The following is a 17,026-nucleotide window of genomic DNA, read 5'->3' as shown; positions in this document are numbered from 1 at the left end:
AGAATTTTGGCTACTGCTTAGAGTTGAACTGAAAAATTGAAATGTCAGTGTTCTCGTGTAAATTGAAGTGATACCATACATTTAAACTTGCTGGTCATTTAAGATGATGTTTCTTTTTCAGTATTCATGCGCTGTGATTTTTTTAGACCAGGATATTTCTGATAGTCCTCATTCCCAGACAGATCATATTTTTGATGCGTTCCCATTTCCTACCTTACCTGAACAAGATAACCAGCACTCTTCAATCTCCTGACTGTGGTGTGTTTGGAGCTGGAACGTAATAAAAAATGTGAATAGGCTGAGGGGCAATGGTGACAAGATTTAAAATCCCTATATTGAACCTTTATCTTTGAGGTCTACCTTTATACAAACTCGAACTCTCCATTTGGCCACTAGAAGGCACAAAACTGCTGAAAATGCAGTTCTAGTACTTAGCGGAGAAGCAATTTTACGGTACAACTGAGGCCCAACCGTGAGGTACAACCGTGACATTAGCCCAGTATGACAAAACTTGAGGGTTTGCAGGAGGGATGTCTAAAAAGAAAAAAAGAAGATCCGTTAATATCTGTCTTAATGAAGAAACTAACCAATTGCGAATAAATACGAGTGGATGCGCATCTGGAAGCTTTTGAAACCTGTGGAAATGAATGTGTGTAGTTCGGTGTTTAAGAGTAATTGCATTATTTAATCCATCTTCAGTCCTATTGTTGTGCTTTTATGTATTCTGTGTCTTTTAAATAAACCGTGATATTATAGCCATGTTTGATTTGTGATTTTATTTCTTACTCGGTGAAAGAGCACCGGTCATTTCCTACCGTAAAGTAACTCCTGTGGCAAGTGTCCGGAGAGCGTGTGCACTCGGTCAAAACAAACAAAAAATGCGTTTCCTGATTTTAGGGAACGCGAGCTGCAGCGATGTCCAGGACGAGGAGCCATTATTGAAACTAAAATCCATAGACGTTTACTAAACCTACATGACATCGGAACGGATCACAAAGCCACGGTCAGACTCCATAGGTAGGCGTTTTGAGTTCACTATCTTTTGAAGTTATTTGAAATGTGATTTTGGCGTAGAAGAAGGCGCAGGTGCTGTAACGCTATATGGGCAACAAACAATCGGCATAGAAATGTAACGAGAAAAGACAATGTACTAAATCTTCCTGCCGTCCATGTAACTGAGTAAAATAAAGGAGAAAAGCTTTTGCTCAAGCAGTGGATTAGGTAACCACCACGTTTTAAGACATCTCTGGAATGAGATTTTTTGTCAACGGGATTGCAGGACAGAACAAGTTTCCACGTGTTTTGCGAGATCCCTGCGGACGTCGCACGGAGCTCGGGCGTCACTGCAGTCCTTTTATTCGCTCGTCTCGCGCCCCAGTCACGGTGGTTCAGTCGTGACCCTGCAGTACACTGATAAATCCGCGAAACGGAGGCGCGTCACGAAACACACACACGGGGTTGACACGGGGGTGAGCGGCCCGAACCACGAACCAGTAGCGTGGACCTGCTCGAGCACACCCGACGACGTGCGTGAAACCGGGCTGGACACTACGGGGTGTCCTGGGTCGACATTTGTATGTTCTGTTTGGACTTTGCTTGTTTTATAACGGTGAGATATTACGTTTTAATGTTAAGTCAGCAAGAGCAAACGTTTAATTTTTTATCAGTTTGTCTGGTTATACTTCGTTGGTTCTGCGTGTTAATTCTGACATTTGGCCTATATGCTTCTTTAATTGTTTTCATTTCTATGTCGAAACGGTTTTGGACATACATGGAGTTTCTACATGTTTTGTAAATGGCTACATGTTAGGAATTTACAATGCTGAAATCTGTGCTGTGTGCTACTACTTACTCCCTGATACCAACGAGGCGACCAGGGTTTAGTTAGACAGCCCTTTACTCAGTTGGCTCGTTGGTCTAGGGGTATGATTCTCGCTTTGGGTGCGAGAGGTCCCGGGTTCAAATCCCGGACGAGCCCAGGTTTTGCCCGAACGGACATTTAATTGCAGTTTCATTATCCGCTAGATTAATGCCGAAAGAGTCTAAAAAACAAGCAATTTTATCGAGATCGTGACTCAAGCTGTGATTTCAGATGCCGCGTATTCACTTCCATCTGAACACTGTTGCATTAGTGGCCGTGGGTAAAGTACCAAGTAATCTTCCAAAACTGAAGGTCTTGTCACGTAGTATTAAATAATATTATTTGTGTTGTGTTTGCTAATTGTATTAAACAAGTTTACAGAGTGGCTGAACTGTCTTAAATGCAGTACAAAGAATGTCGTGGTAATGGCCCTCTCTGCCGTCCCGTCTGTTGTATTTGCATTGTGTTGGTTTTGGCCATTGCCCGGTCCACAAGACCTTAACCTTATAAAAGCTTTGCCCTGGTTTCATGACCCATCCCACCTACTGACCTCTGACACTTTATTCTCCTCACTACTGCATATAGTCTGGCTATCACTCAATCTCCCTCAGCAAGACTAACAGTTTTCTTGGGTGTTTGTGGCATTTAATGCTGGCAGCGAACAAACGTTCATTTCAAAGTCCTTCCTGTTTTTTTTTAAGTCATCTGATTGGAGAGAGTTGTCACAGTGAGGTCCTTGAGAGATGAAGACGGTTCTGCGTTGTGTATTTTAAAGTCCCTACATATGTGTCGAGTAGCGTAGCGTCTGATAACTAATGAAACTAACTAGCGGCAACTACAGGCAGTTTAGTTCGTGCTGTCGGAAGGGGCGGTTTGTTTAATTTCAAATTCCTCCAGTGGTGATGCATGCTGTAATGATGTAAAGGTGAATTAGTGCTCACGCAGTGAAGGGCGTCCTATGCTAAAGGTCCCATGTAGGCACTTTAATTTCCACGTGAACATTTTAACTTTTTTAACATCAGCATTCAATCAAAAGACATCCTTCAGATGGGTGCATCAAGTAACTATTAGATATTCCGCTCGACTGCCAAGAAGTAAGATTGTTTTTCGAAATGTTGGAAACTTTTCGTAATGTTGGACATTGGTTGGCATGCGTAACGCACAGCCCTGCAGAACTTTCAATGAGAAACAGAATTTGCAAATTGATCAACAAAACAATATGCTTTAATGTTTCCACTATAACTGAGCGATTAGCAATGACTTGGTACTTTCACTAGATTTAAATTTAAGGCATTTATATACATAGCCTATATTTATATAAAGTTTACATATAATATAATCTATAAACTATAAAATTCGCCAGGTTTCGGATATTTCAGTAGCTCCAGAAGCATTCTCCAGAGCGGCTCCTCGTTAAGGCTCTCGTCAGCTCTTCCTGCTAACAGTGGAATGTGTGTATATGACCATCCGGATCTGCCTTTACAAAAGCTATTCTTGGAAAACAGGAAATTCGTCTCCCTGTTGGAGAAGTTGCATGTGAGGTAAAAGGGAGGGGAGCTAAACTGTATTCAGCAGTACCAGCAGTGCTCAGTGAAAGAGCACTCAAATGTGTATGTTATTAATATGACAGAACATAATATGCCAAAACTTTTTTTTTTCAGCATACACATAATTAATTGTTTATACACAGGCTTTTATAGGTTTTGAATAACCTTGAAGAATCAAGAGTTAAAGGCAGCCTTAATAGGGAGATTTCAGCACAGAACAGTCTTGATGTGTAACATGATGAAACAGCTTGGCCGCGATCGTTGTCCAAAAACGACTAAGTTCAGGGGAATTTCAGCAGTATCGACCCTGTCGAACTACGGAGCACGAAGGCTATTGTTCGGCTTTGGCTTAAGTATCCACTGTGTCTTGTTGAATGAACTTTATTGTTTTGTCCTGGTATGGCAACGAAGGAAGTCAGTGGGAGAGGAGAGATGGGGACAGTCTCTGGTGGGGAAAATGTCTGAACCACTATTAGCATGCAACAAAAAACAAGTCTGTCTGTCTGTCTGTCTATTCTGTTGTTTCATTTGGAATTTTCTGCCTGTTTGCTTTGTGTAGATCTGCTTATTTGACACTTTTTTATCCCTCTGACTAGACTGCTCCACCTGTCTCTCTGTGTGTAGATTTTCAGCTCCACCTGTCTCTCTGTGTGAAGATTTTCAGTAGCAACACCATGTTCTGGTCCACTACAGTCAATGATTTAGGAACTTAAAAAAATACACTGCAGGACGTTTATAACTGTGTCCCTATAATGTAAAGAGAAACCACAACGAAATTCCTACATTTATAAGTATAAATGTGCAAAGGGAACACAACTGCCTAAACATAATAATGTGTAGGTAAAACAAAGTACACATATCATACACTATAATTAATACACTTCAGGTTTTATGCACTGATGTATTTTGAACACAGCTTTTGTGTGTTTGCTTATGAGACCTACAGAATAACAACCATAACTACTCTTACAATAAAATTATTATTGATGGAGTCTTTACTACAGACACTATGATAGTAGCTAAAAGATTTGCTATCACTCGATGGCTATAAGCGCTAGCTGTAAGGGTAGTTCAGTGGTTAAGGTACTTGCTTAGTAAGCAGAAGCTTGCCTCTTCAAACCCCACCACTGCCCAGTTGTCACTGTTGGACCCCTAAGCAACGCTCAAGTTGTGTTCAGTCATTATTGTCAGTTGCTTTGAACAAAAGTTTCAGATAAGTGCTGTAGATGTACTTTATAAATAATGTTGCCATAAAGACTGTATAGCACTGATATTGTATAGTGTTCATTACTAAGCCCTCATTATGAACTCTTATCGAATACATAAAGAGAGAACTTCTCATTTATTTACAATCCAGCAGTTTTCTGTGTTTCATCATTGTTTAGCTCTGTGCCTTTTCTCTTGTCAAGCATCAGCTCACACACCCTCTCTCTCTCTCTCTCTCTCTCTCTCTCTCTCTCTCTTTTCTCTACTTGTTTATTTGTCTTTTTTGTGTAGTTGTTTTGAAAGCTTTTTAGTCATTTGAAAACTCTTTACAGAAGTATGCTTGTATCTGAGGAATGGGTGTGTTACGTATGCATGAGCTAATGCCACGTATGGTATGGGAATCTAACTGTCCTGAATCTCACTAAGGTTTTTTGTGTCATTTTCTCTATTTTATGCACTGTTTCACTTTGCAATGATGTGACTTGAGCCAAATATTGCCAGATACATAATAATATGTCTTGGTTTATTGGTTCTGTTTCTAAGCTATGACTTGTCAAGACTTGTCCAGGACACAAACCATTACAATCTTTGTTTTAAGAAAGATGGCAAGCAAATCCATCTCATGTGAACTCAGAGATACACACAGTTTCTTATAGTTTGCATTTGCCCCAATTTTTGGGTAAACACCAACATAAATTATGATCTTATAAAAGTGTAAAAAAAAAACCTCCAAAACTTGTCAGTTTATTTCTGTAAAATAAGGAACTCCCCCACATAGCTGAAGAAGTAGTAAAACCCGCCTGTTTTTGCCCTGAAGGCGTTTTGCATCAACAAAAATAAGACGAGAAACTGAAGCTTCTTTCTGCGTTTTAGCTCTGGACCCAAAGCCCTGCAGGATTAATTTCAGGAATAATGCAGTAGCCATAGGTGAGATTACAGAATCCTAAGAATAAAAGGGCGGACAGAAGTGGCAGGATGGCGGTTTTCAAACTGGATAACGTGGAGGATCTCTATGAAATCGGAGATGTCCTAGGAAGGTCAGTACATTTTTTTGGTGGTATATTCTTGTTTCCATTCAGGCAAAAAGTTACGTGTAATGTTACATTTATATTAGAAAAGAGCGGCTGTGTCGGCATCATGTGCATATTTAAAGATGACGGAACTGTTGTCTTTATTTGTAATGACATGAACGAGGAATTTCAGAAATGTAATCTGATTTCTTCGACACCAAGCCTATATCTACACAAGTGCGTTACATGAGGTACGAGGGGACTTATAAATGATTTAACTCATTGACTATTATAAACTAACAGAAAGACTTGTAGTATGAAGTACCATATTTTCTATTATTATTTTTGCCTACACTGAGACCCACAGTACGGGTGACGTGTGAAAAAGATTAAAATTAACCTTTGCTTAAAGCTTTCTGCCCCTGCACCTCCATGTTCTTGTGTTGCCCCCCCCCCCCCCCCAGTGGTCACTTCGGGCAGGTGCGGGAGGTGCGAGAGCGGCTCACTGGCACCTTATGGGCGGGGAAGTTTTTAAAACTGCAGCGGAGTGTGGGAAGCCGATTTGGGCTGGAGAGGAAGAGTGTGGAGCAGGAGGTGGAGATCCTTCAGAGTCTCCAGCACCAAAACGTCATGGCCCTCAAAGATGTGTTTGAGAGCAGGGCTGAGGTGGTTCTAATAGTAGAGCTGTAAGTTTGTGTGTGTGCTCATGTAGATATGAATAAAACTGCATGCGTGCATATGTCTGTCTGTGTGTGTGTGTCTGTGTGTGTGTGTGTGTGTGTGTGTGTGTGTGTGTGTGTGTGTCTATGCGGTGAGGTGAATAGACAGGAAGAAAAAAGCAAAGAGCATGACTTAAAGGGGTGTGGTTTACTGATAAGCAGGACAGAGGAAGGAAAGGAACTTTGAAAGGGCAAAGTGAAAACACTGCAAAGCAACACGGCACCTCGATCAAAACACAAGATTTACTCATCCTCACATATCCTCACTATTAGTGCTTAAACTATGTAGGCTGTATGTGACTTTAAGATGACATATGGCAGCATTCGATGAACTCTAGTATGATGACAGAAACCCCTAATTTGTAACAGCTGTGGTATGTTGCAGTGTCTTATTTTTAACCAACAAGTGAAAAACGTTCCAGAAGTTGTGCAACACTTTCACCCTTCAAAATCTAATTCTACCCTTTGCTGTCATGTGCATATACATAATATTACATTGCATTACAAAAAGGTACTTTAAAAATCTAATTTAATTAGAATATGCTTTGTTTGTGGGCCACTTAAAAAAAAATATAAAAAAAAATATATATAATAAAAAAAAAAATATATATATATATATATATATATACACACACACACACACACACACACACACACACACAGAGAGAGACACATTTTTTCAATGTGTAGGTATCTGTACAGTACCGTAATAAAGTACAGATTTATGTACACACTGTCCATGTCCTTGGTATCGTTTCATGTCTGTGTGGGTCACCTTCCTCCTGTGTCTGTACATGTAGCATTAGGGGAGGTGAACTCTTTGATTTCATCGCTGAGAAGGAGAATCTGATGGAGTCGGAGGCGATCGATTTCCTGAAGCAAATTCTGCAGGGTGTGTGTTACATGCACAGCAAACAAATCGGCCACTTTGACTTAAAGGTATGCCCTGATGAAGTTAACAGCAAAAAGATGTGTATGCTAATTTAGACTCAAATTTCTTTTAATTGTCTGGTATGGATTATCCCTGACACTAACCTTATTAAAAATGTGTTAATTTATTCATGTATTTTGCATTTTCTCCCCATGGCTCATTATTACGTCTATGTGCCAACCTGTTTGTTACAGATATTTATCTGTCTCATATAAAAGTGTAGCATATTGTAGCGTTCAATGCAAATTCAATTCAATTCAATTCATGGCTGAATCATCTCTATGCACAGATTAGTAGATTAGTAGACACACAGATTAGTAGATTAGTAGACACGCATATTAGTAGATTAGTAGACACACAGATTAGTACATTAGTAGACACACAGATTATGTTTGATTAGTAGGCAGATTAGTAGATTAGTAGACACACAGATTCTGTTTGATTAATAGATGCACAAATTAGTAGATTAGTAGACATGCATATTTATAGATTAGTAGACACACAGATTAGTAGATTAGTAGAAACAGATTCCATTTGATTTGTAGCAGCTCTTAGGCCAAGGCAAAGCACAAGACTTCTTTGTTTTTTAACTTTACTTACAGAAGGATTGTTGTCTATCATCAAATAGATATGAGCTGCACTAAATGACATTGTATGGGGCCACTGTGAAAAAACAAAATGGTCTCTACCTCCTTCCTCAGCCCGAGAACATCATGCTGTTGGTTAAACATGCTCCCAGTCCAGACATCAAGATCATCGATTTTGGCATGGCCCATCGCTTTATACAAGGAGTGGAGTACAGGAGCATGGGGGGTACTCCTCAGTACATTGGTAAATGGTGCAGGCCAGTAGAAAACATGGTTTTATTTAGGCTTAAGTGAGGAGAACATGTACAGAATCTTGCATGTGCACACGCATCCGATTTTCTGTGCTTTCGGTGCATAACAGGATTTTTAGGTTTGGCAGTCTCCATGGAGACTCCATGGAGTTCAAGAAGTGGCATGACACTTTTTGTCAGAGCGACAGCCGAGTGGAGAGAAGCAGAAACAGCCTCTGTTCTGTCTCTAGCGACGGTGTCGTGAAGTAGCGTGAACACGAACAGAAAATGACATTCGTGTTATCAAAGTTGGGGACTGCTGGTTTATAACTGGCAACAAAATGGACTCGTGAAAGCATTTAGACTTGTCATGTCTGACATGTAAATGACACACTCATGTAATTATGATTGTTCTTGGTAGACATACTAGCATTGTGAATTCTGTATATGTCTCTGTTTTTGTCATTCTGTTTGTCTCTCTCTTTGTCCTTTCTCCATCCATTCATCTCTCTCTCTCTCCCCCTCTGTCTCGTAGCTCCTGAGATTATCAATTTTGAGCCCCTCAGCACAGCAGCAGATATGTGGTGAGTATATTTAATGTAACACAAAACACACACACACACACAAACTGTGTACTGTAACCACCAGTGTAGCATTCATGAGAAAGTTCCTCCACCATAGTTACACTGAAATAACCATTCCGGTATGTTTAATATAGATCCACATGCATTTATGTTTCATATAGACCTGCATGTTCTTTGTAACATTCTGTGGAGGGAAGGTCCAGTACAGTAACTTTATGCCTAATGCTGATTTTCACTTTGTGAGAAATAATCACAATGTATTTGCCCAGTTTACCTATTGTATCACATACAAAGAAATTTGAAGTCATGAATCCCGAAGTCATGGTGCGTTATATTCAGAAATCACAACAAGAACTGACAATGAACCATCTGAATGCTGTGAGAAGTGAAGTCATGTTCCTCTGTGTGTGTTTCTCTTCTCAGGAGCATCGGTGTCATCACCTATATTCTGTAAGTGCAATTACTGGAAGTCCCTACAGGCAAATTACTCAAACTTTCACTCCCATTCCCATTGAAACAACCCCAATTATTCAAATATAGCTAATGATTTTGTGTGTGTGTGTGTGTGTGTGTGTGTGTGTGTGTGTGTGTGTGTGTGTGTGTGTGTGTGTGTGGTTTATTTGAGTATTCGGCTCTCCCAAACAAGTCATAGCTCTCATAGCATGTGGGTATAGCAGACCAAAGACTGTGATTTGTGCTTCACATGAATGGGACATTTATTTAGAGGCCTTATGAGTTAAAGAGTTAAAAAGAGCTAATAGTTAAACACTCTGCCCTTCCTGACAGCAGCAGACAGAAGTGCTGTTTGCTGCCTGTCATTACATGATCTGAATGAGGGGACATGGGGAAATATTCATTAAAAGTTTTGAGTCTATTTAACATATGACTGTGAATAAATTATGTGCTTTGGTTAATATACTTTTATATACTTTTTTGTACAATAATTTTATGAAGTGTTTATGTTCTGCTTTTGATGATGTGGAATTGCCTGAGTAGGTTTGTAGTGCTGAATGTTAGGCAAAAATGTATCTCTCCGTAGCAACCTTGTTTTTATTAAAGGAAAAGCAAACGAGTAGAGAACTGAGAGTATTATGCTAATGAGGCCATGATATTATGCTAATGAGACTGTGCTGTTGCGCCAATGAGACTGTGCTATGAAGCTAATGAGACTGTGCTAACTGTCACTATTGACTTTCATGTGTTTTTGGCTAGCCTAGCATTTTTGGGTGAAGTATTGCTTTAACCTGTCAGGCTGAGTGGCCTGTCCCCGTTTCAAGGAGAGACAGATGAGGAGACGCTGAAGAACATCGTGGCAATGAGCTATGTGTTTGAGCCTCACTATTTCAGCCAGACCTCCTCGATGGCGAAAGACTTTATCCAAAAACTACTCACCAAAGATCAGAGGTAACTGTATCTTTACCATAGCTACTGTGCTGTGACTCCCTTCCGTAAACAGGTTCTATGGTAGTTATTAATTTATAAGACCTGGCAAGTGTGTTGTTACTGTGAGGTGAGTTTTACATTTTGAGATATTCTATTAGACCTTTCATATGAACAAACAACACATTTTTATAAACGAAGCTTTACAGAACACGTCCCCTTCCAGTAAACATGATGTTATGATTCAAGTCCCACCATGTGATTCAAGTTCCACCATTGCCAAGTTGCCACTATTGTGCCCCTGAACAAGACCATTAACCTTCAATAACTCAAGTTATGCTCAGCCAAAATCTCTGGTGGGGGAGATGTTAATACTAGAACTGGAGGGTTAGTGGTGGTCTTAATAAAAACTTCTTTATCTACTAAATGCTCAGAGGACACTGCAGATTCTTAACATATACCTCTAAATAACTGTATTGTTGTACTAATCAATTATATGATCAAGCTTTATAACTCTCACATTTACCTTATAAGTCTGCTGATATTGCTGCATACAATGGAGATGTGTGTGTATGTGTGTGTGTGTGTGTGTGTGTGTGTGTGTGTGTGTGTGTGATATAAAAACTATGATACAATGACCACATATTTGCAGCAATGCAGTGATGGTTCTGGATGAAATTGTATTATATGGTATTGCAAACAGCTGTGTTTACAAGTGCCCATTTCTCTGTGTGTGTCTCTGTGTGTGTCTGCGTGTTTGCATGTGCAGAGAGAGGATGACTGCAGAAGACTGCCTGATTCATCCTTGGATCAAGGTCAAAGACACAGCTGAACCTTCTTTTCCCTGTCATGAACAGCTGTGTGAATGTGTGTTTTAGCAGGTACTGTTCATTTAGGAAGTGTTCTGATCTCACCACTTCTTTCAGCCTCTGACCAAGACACAGATGGCCAGGAGGAATCGCTCCTCCATCAACATGAAGTACTTTAAGAGGTTTAACGCTAAGAGGAAGTGGAAGGTTAGTTTGCTCTCTGCCCTGTTGGGCCTGGATCACAGCACATTCATTACCACTGTAGCTGCTTGTGAGAACACGAATGGGAAACCACTGGTCAAAGATAACTCACGACCTAACGCTCCTAACACACCTAACACTTCTAACACTCATAACACACCTAACACTCCCAACATTTATAACACTCCTAACACTTCTAAACTCCTAACACTCCTAACATTTATAACACTCCTAACACACCTAACACTCCTAAACTCCTAACACTTATAACACTCCTAACACACCTAGCTGCTTGCCGTAACTACTTTTAATATTATTTGTCTTCACTTTCCCCCTGTGTATAGTGTATGGGTCTGTGTATAGTGTTTGGGTCTGTATATAGAGTTTGTCCCTGTGCATAGTGTTTGGGTCTGTATATAGCATATCTACCTATGTATATTGTATGTCCCTGTGTATAGTGTATGGATCTGTGTATAGTGTATGGGTCTGTGTATAGAGTTTGTCCCTGTGTAGTGTATGTCCCTGTGTATAGTGTATGGGTCTGTGTATAGAGTTTGTCCCTGTGTATAGTGTATGGGTCTGCTGTTTTTCTAGGGTAAAACAAAAAGAGTACACTCCTCTCCTTCTCTCTCTCTCTCTCTCTCTCTCTCTCTCTCTCTCTCTCTCTCTCTCTCTCTCTCTCTCTACCTAATGAAAACAAGAGTGCTCTGGTATGGATATCGTGCTTTTGGTTCTAGCTTAAACTTCCTTTCTGCAGTTATGACTCATGCCATATGCCAGCTGTGAGACACCTGCTGTTCAGGCAAGAGTATTGCATTAATGCAGCCATCCAATTTGCTCGACTCCTTTAACATATGGGTCATTGTGTTATGAATACAGAGCTGTTAACTACATACAGGCAATTTTATACAGTACATGTAGTATCTCTGTGCTGTCTTTTTGGGGTTTGTACTGTGATCCCCTATTTGGCAAAGGTTTTGTTCACTTCTCGTGTTAACTCTACCCTCGCAGTTAGGGTTTTGTTTCATAAATGCAATGAAAATTGCATTCTCTAGCTTGCAATTATATGTTGAATTGGTATGTAAGCTTGTATGTAACATCTTTTTTTCATTTTTAGATGTCCTACAACATGGTGTCAGCCTGTAATAGACTGTATAAGCTCAAACTGGTGTGTAAGACTGGTGCTGTGGACAAGCAAGACTTGGTAAGGTGACAGAAAAATAAATGATCTGTGTAATGCCCCCAGCAAAGCTTTAAATGTAAACACTGTCTTATACTGAGACATCTCTTTAATTTATTTTTGTTTTGATCTTTCTGTACTGATCAGAGGGAATGTGAGAGTGACCAGGAGGACACTGAAACCAAAACCGTATCGCTTTTGCGTCGTCGACTCAGCAGTAGTTCCTAGAGACATCCACTTGGGGGAGACACAACATTAAATTCTTCCAGCAACGCTGAACGTGACCATTAAGCGTCACCTGGACTTTGACCTATAGGGGGCGACAGAGGCCGTGTTCACTGCTTTCAGCAGCAAATCAAATCGCATCATTAGGCTTCAAGTCCGAAAGTGTGTCATTTTCTGAACATGTACTCATGTCAGAAGACGTCAGTTCTGTGAAAGGGGATGGACTCATGACATAGTCACAGTATTCTCCAAACTAATATGCAAGTGTATTCACAAGTTTATTCTGCTACCTCTGAGATGTTGCATTATGGTCCTTCAGCCTTCAGCTAGAGGAATGGGGGTGATATAATCTTTCATGGATTTACATGTTCATAAAGTTTAAATGCTTCTAATGCTACAGAAAAAAAAATCTTGTGTTGGGATCCTACTGGGAATTTTAGGAACTTCTTCAATTTCTTGAGAAAATTCCTTGTGACCTCAAAGAATGGAAAGCTTCCTCATTTATGTGCCTTAATTGACATACCACACACAGGTTCTTGACATTTCAGCCCTCAGCCACCTTCACATCTAACTCACCCCTGGAGATTACGGCCTAGAATAACCTGGGCTGGACTGTACCTAAAAGCACATTTCTGTTGTACTTAAAGCCAGGCTGAAAGACCATATTAAATAAGAATGTCCAGTGTACTTGCGAATTTTAATCTTTTCACAGTGACCATTATGGTGGCCATAGTGGTAACGCGAATAGATGTTACCGCTTATTTTGAATTGGCACCTCATGCTCTGTCATGGACACCAGAGGTTGAATCATGTTGAACAATTCTGCTTATCCATCCCGGAGAAGTAGAAAAAGATATATGAACATTTTAATATTTTACCTCAGTCCAAGTCATGGACATGGCTTATCGACATGACAGAGCTCCCACAGCAGAAATAAAACCACTGTCAACTGTTCGCCAAGTTCGCCAAGTACCAACATGCATGAAACTTCACCAAAAGTTACTAAACACCATACTGATTTGTGAAATAGTGGCCTTTTGCCTTTTCATATTTAAGAATCAATATTAACAGAAAAAACAGTGCGAAGACTTTTCAGAGCTGTTATAGCAACTCTGGGACACTGGGTGACTTAGAATGTGCTAAAGCACAAAAGAAAAGATTTTAAGGTCATAAACTGTTTTATGCAGTTGACATAGGAATTGTAAATATATATTTTCTGAAGTGTTTTAGCCAGCTTCTAAGACTTAATCGTTGTTAAAAGAATAGGATCTTCCATTTTGAAAACACATTATATTGAGCCCCATCTCTGTTGAGAAATACACACAATGCTATTTTTGTATAGTTATTTAGCTTATTTTAATATATGCAATTTTAGATCTATTTAACATATAATAATCATAATAGTTAATAGTTATTACATGTCAACCATGACAATAGGTTTGAGTACAGTCAGTCCTGTAATATGTATATATAACGGCTCTAAACATAGTACGATTATATAAATGAATTATGTGGTTATAATTCACATTTGTGTTATTTGACCTGTAATGGTGCATAACACTGCCTGACTGGAGCTGTCATTATAAGCAGGTGTAACGTCTTTGGGTAAGAGAGATTGTGCGTTTACCTTTTTTTTTTGTTTTTTTGCGGTATTTGTGTTCTGAGTGATTTATCGTGTATTCTGGGGACGTCGTTTTACCACCTTTTACAGATTGTATTCGTCACATTTTATACATACATTTGCATCCCAACTGCACACACGTGAATGCTTGCATGCAAGTAGCTGACACTAGTTTTAATGCATGTAAAGCTGACTTATAATGTGACGCTAACGTTAAGGGCGTGTCATTTACGGAGCGAGCGGCGAGGAGGATCCGCCGGTCCAGGTGTTTGGTGCGCTGAATTGCCTGAAGCTTTTTTTTTTTTTTTTCGAAAGCCCCAATTACCTGTTTTGTTTTTTTAAATCTATTTTTGTTCCGAACTGCGAGGACTTTTAGGAAGTTTTCTCAGACGGACTTCGAACGAGGGAGGTCTTTTTATTCAGCCGGTGAACTTCCAATCAGACCATCGAGGGAGATTATATGCTACACGGACGTTGAAAGGTACACTTAAGAATGTGCTGGTACTTATTTATTAAATAGAACATTTAGTAAGTCATAAAAATTAAACTGAGTACAGCATTGTTGGCCAACCAGATTCGTTATAGGTGATGCGCAAATTGCTTGTTCTAGAGGATTTGGCAAGACTTGGTTTAGTACAGACTTTTTTTTTCGTAGATAAAACTATTAACATAAAATGTAAATATGTAAATCTCCACTTCAATATCTGAAAACCGGGGGGATTAAAACGGGGGTCCTGTGCCTTGGTTTCTTAATCAGAAAACTAGAACACATAATTAAAGACGTAATGAAAAAAGACGAACACCGTGTCTTCTGGAACTGGAGTTTCTTACTGTGTACCATGTAGGCCTGTACCTCATGAACCTCCTGTACAGTGTTATGCACAGTTTCACCACGGCTGAGGGTCAGGTAACATCGTTTGCGAACGCAGGTCCTTACGCGTGCCACGAGCAGGGGTGTGTGTGTGTGTGTCTGAGTATGAGTATGTGAAAGAGATATTTACATTATGCTGCGTTAATCTATGCTTTGTCTTCGTGCTTCTGTCTTTGTGTCAGTGGAAACCTTTTCAGATTTAAGATTAACTGAGTGAGAAAATGTGTAATTTAATGTGAGCGGAAGGGGTGTGTTGTGTTTGTCCCTGAAGTCACTGGAAGCCAGAATAGTGCTGTCCTTGTTTGTGTGTGGGTTTGTGTTGGGCTTTTGAGTGCATATATGGCTGGTAAGTGGTAGGGGTCTGTAAGTTTTTACTGCATATCTGTGCCATAAAAGAGAGCCGTAAAGGGCAGTGCAGGTGCTGTAGGGCAGAGAAGGTGTGTGGAGAGGCTGGACACAGCACAGCCACAGGAGGTTTATTGGTTGTGGGAGGGAATTATTACAACAGGGCAGAGCCTACAGGCATGGAAATTACATCACAGATCTGTACCAATTGTTTCTCTCAAGATTTTTAAATTGCTGAACATCCGATATATGTTTTATATGTATATGTTGATATACACATTTAAATACTGTTCTAAAAAGTGCGGGTACAGGAAGTGATAGTCTGGGGACAACACCTCTTTAGAATGATGTTATTATGTGATTAATGCAAGTCTCATGTCTCCAGGGGTTATAGCTTTTGCACTTGCAAAAGAACTACCACAGACTAGAGCAGCTATTAAAAAAACACGCATCTGTCCTCTCACGACCGGCTACTGCTGGTCGTCTGGTGTTCAGTCTGAGCAGGACTCCCTCCTCTTCTGCCAAACATGCTTGTACCCACACACCTCTTCTGTAAAAATGAAAGAAAAGAAAGAGAAGCGCATGAGATAAGCAGAGGCATGTTTATGGTCATGAGTGGAGTGACAGCACAGGAGGTAACCAGGGGACTGGATGAATTACTGGGGGGTGATGGGAACACACCTGGGAGTCTTCAGGGACAGGAAGGTCTTCCCCTTAGATTCTCTGACACTTACTTCTGTGGCGGAACTTCAAGAGGTTAGGAACTCAAGTTTATTTTATAGGACTTTTACTGTTTTGTGAAAACAACTTGTGGTTTTTTAAATTATTTGTTTGTTTTCATTTCATAGATAATTTGTCTTTATACTAAAGGTTTGTAGTCAAAGTAAAAGGTTATGACTTAACACCCTTTCTGTGTGAACAGCCATCAGTGAAAACATATACGGAGTCCTGGAGTCAATCACTGTCTTTTGTTTACTGTGGCTTAAATTAAAGCCTTCGATGAAAACACACTTGGCTGCCTCTGATGATAACTCGGTTGCTACAGAGACTCGGTGTATCCTGAGTGTCAAATCAAGCTCAGTGTCCCTACGATGTACCTGCAGCCTTATCTGACCCGAAATACATGCACATGTTCTGCAGTTGTGCATGCAGCGCTCTGTGACTCAATGTTTGTTCTTTGGGAGAGGGAGAGTGCGTGGAGCCTCGCATCGGAGTTATGCCAAGTGGACTCTACATGAGGTCAGGGTGCGGGTACATCACAGACAAGACGAAGATGGCAACATTGGCGCAAAGAAAACAGGGAAAAAACAGTCCCAGAAGCCTCATGGAATCTTTACATTTCTTGTGGACTTTTGCCAGAAGTTGTTTTGTTTTCTTAATTTATTTTTTACAGGTGCTCTAAAATGTCTTATTACAAATCTTTTAAAGAAATTGATCTACATTAGTACCTGTTTTTTACAGTAATATAAGATTTATTTAAATTTGGTAGAGTCCTGTTATACTTCTTATCACGCAGGCACAAGACATGAGGCATGTACACCTCATGTTTGGCAATGGAATTGAAATGCCAGAAAAGTGGATCCCTGAACCACCTATTTTGGAGTTCAGTATTGGTCTGTATGGTGAATCAGGATGGAGACAGAGTGAGAGAGGAAGAGGGGTAAAAGAGCACAGAAAAATAAGAACAAGTAAATGTTTGAGGGGGAGAAGGACCATAGA

At 40.0% G+C, this 17,026-nt stretch overlaps 1 protein-coding gene and 1 non-coding gene across 4 annotated transcripts; both read left to right on the top strand.

Annotated features, from left to right (window-relative positions):
• Nucleotides 1–868: 868 nt before the first annotated feature.
• Nucleotides 869–13,157, top strand: LOC113589113 (death-associated protein kinase 2). 3 transcript variants are annotated; one of them, XM_035528841.2, is made up of 12 exons: nt 869–1,017; nt 5,488–5,651; nt 6,089–6,310; nt 7,144–7,282; nt 7,976–8,105; nt 8,627–8,675; nt 9,099–9,125; nt 9,927–10,079; nt 10,825–10,870; nt 10,982–11,071; nt 12,183–12,269; nt 12,393–13,157. In XM_035528841.2, the coding sequence occupies exons 2-12, from the start codon at nt 5,590–5,592 to the stop codon at nt 12,471–12,473; spliced, it is 1,086 nt and encodes a 361-aa protein (XP_035384734.1). In that variant the 5' UTR covers nt 869–1,017; nt 5,488–5,589; the 3' UTR covers nt 12,474–13,157. The 3 variants fall into 3 exon arrangements, with proteins under 3 accessions (XP_035384734.1, XP_035384736.1, XP_035384735.1); XM_035528842.2 differs by lacking the exon at nt 869–1,017 and adding an exon at nt 1,382–1,609; XM_035528843.2 differs by lacking the exon at nt 6,089–6,310.
• Nucleotides 1,907–1,978, top strand: trnap-ugg (transfer RNA proline (anticodon UGG)). The gene has a single exon. It is a non-coding gene; the product is annotated as a tRNA-Pro (tRNA).
• Nucleotides 13,158–17,026: the final 3,869 nt, after the last annotated feature.

Source organism: Electrophorus electricus, chromosome 2, assembly GCF_041902795.1.
Source record: "Electrophorus electricus isolate QZ-2024a chromosome 2, ASM4190279v1, whole genome shotgun sequence".
In the NCBI taxonomy this organism is placed as follows: Eukaryota; Metazoa; Chordata; class Actinopteri; order Gymnotiformes; family Gymnotidae; genus Electrophorus; species Electrophorus electricus.
The sequence above is the reverse complement of the archived record's forward strand: the minus strand, read 5'-3'. Positions and strand labels throughout refer to the sequence as shown.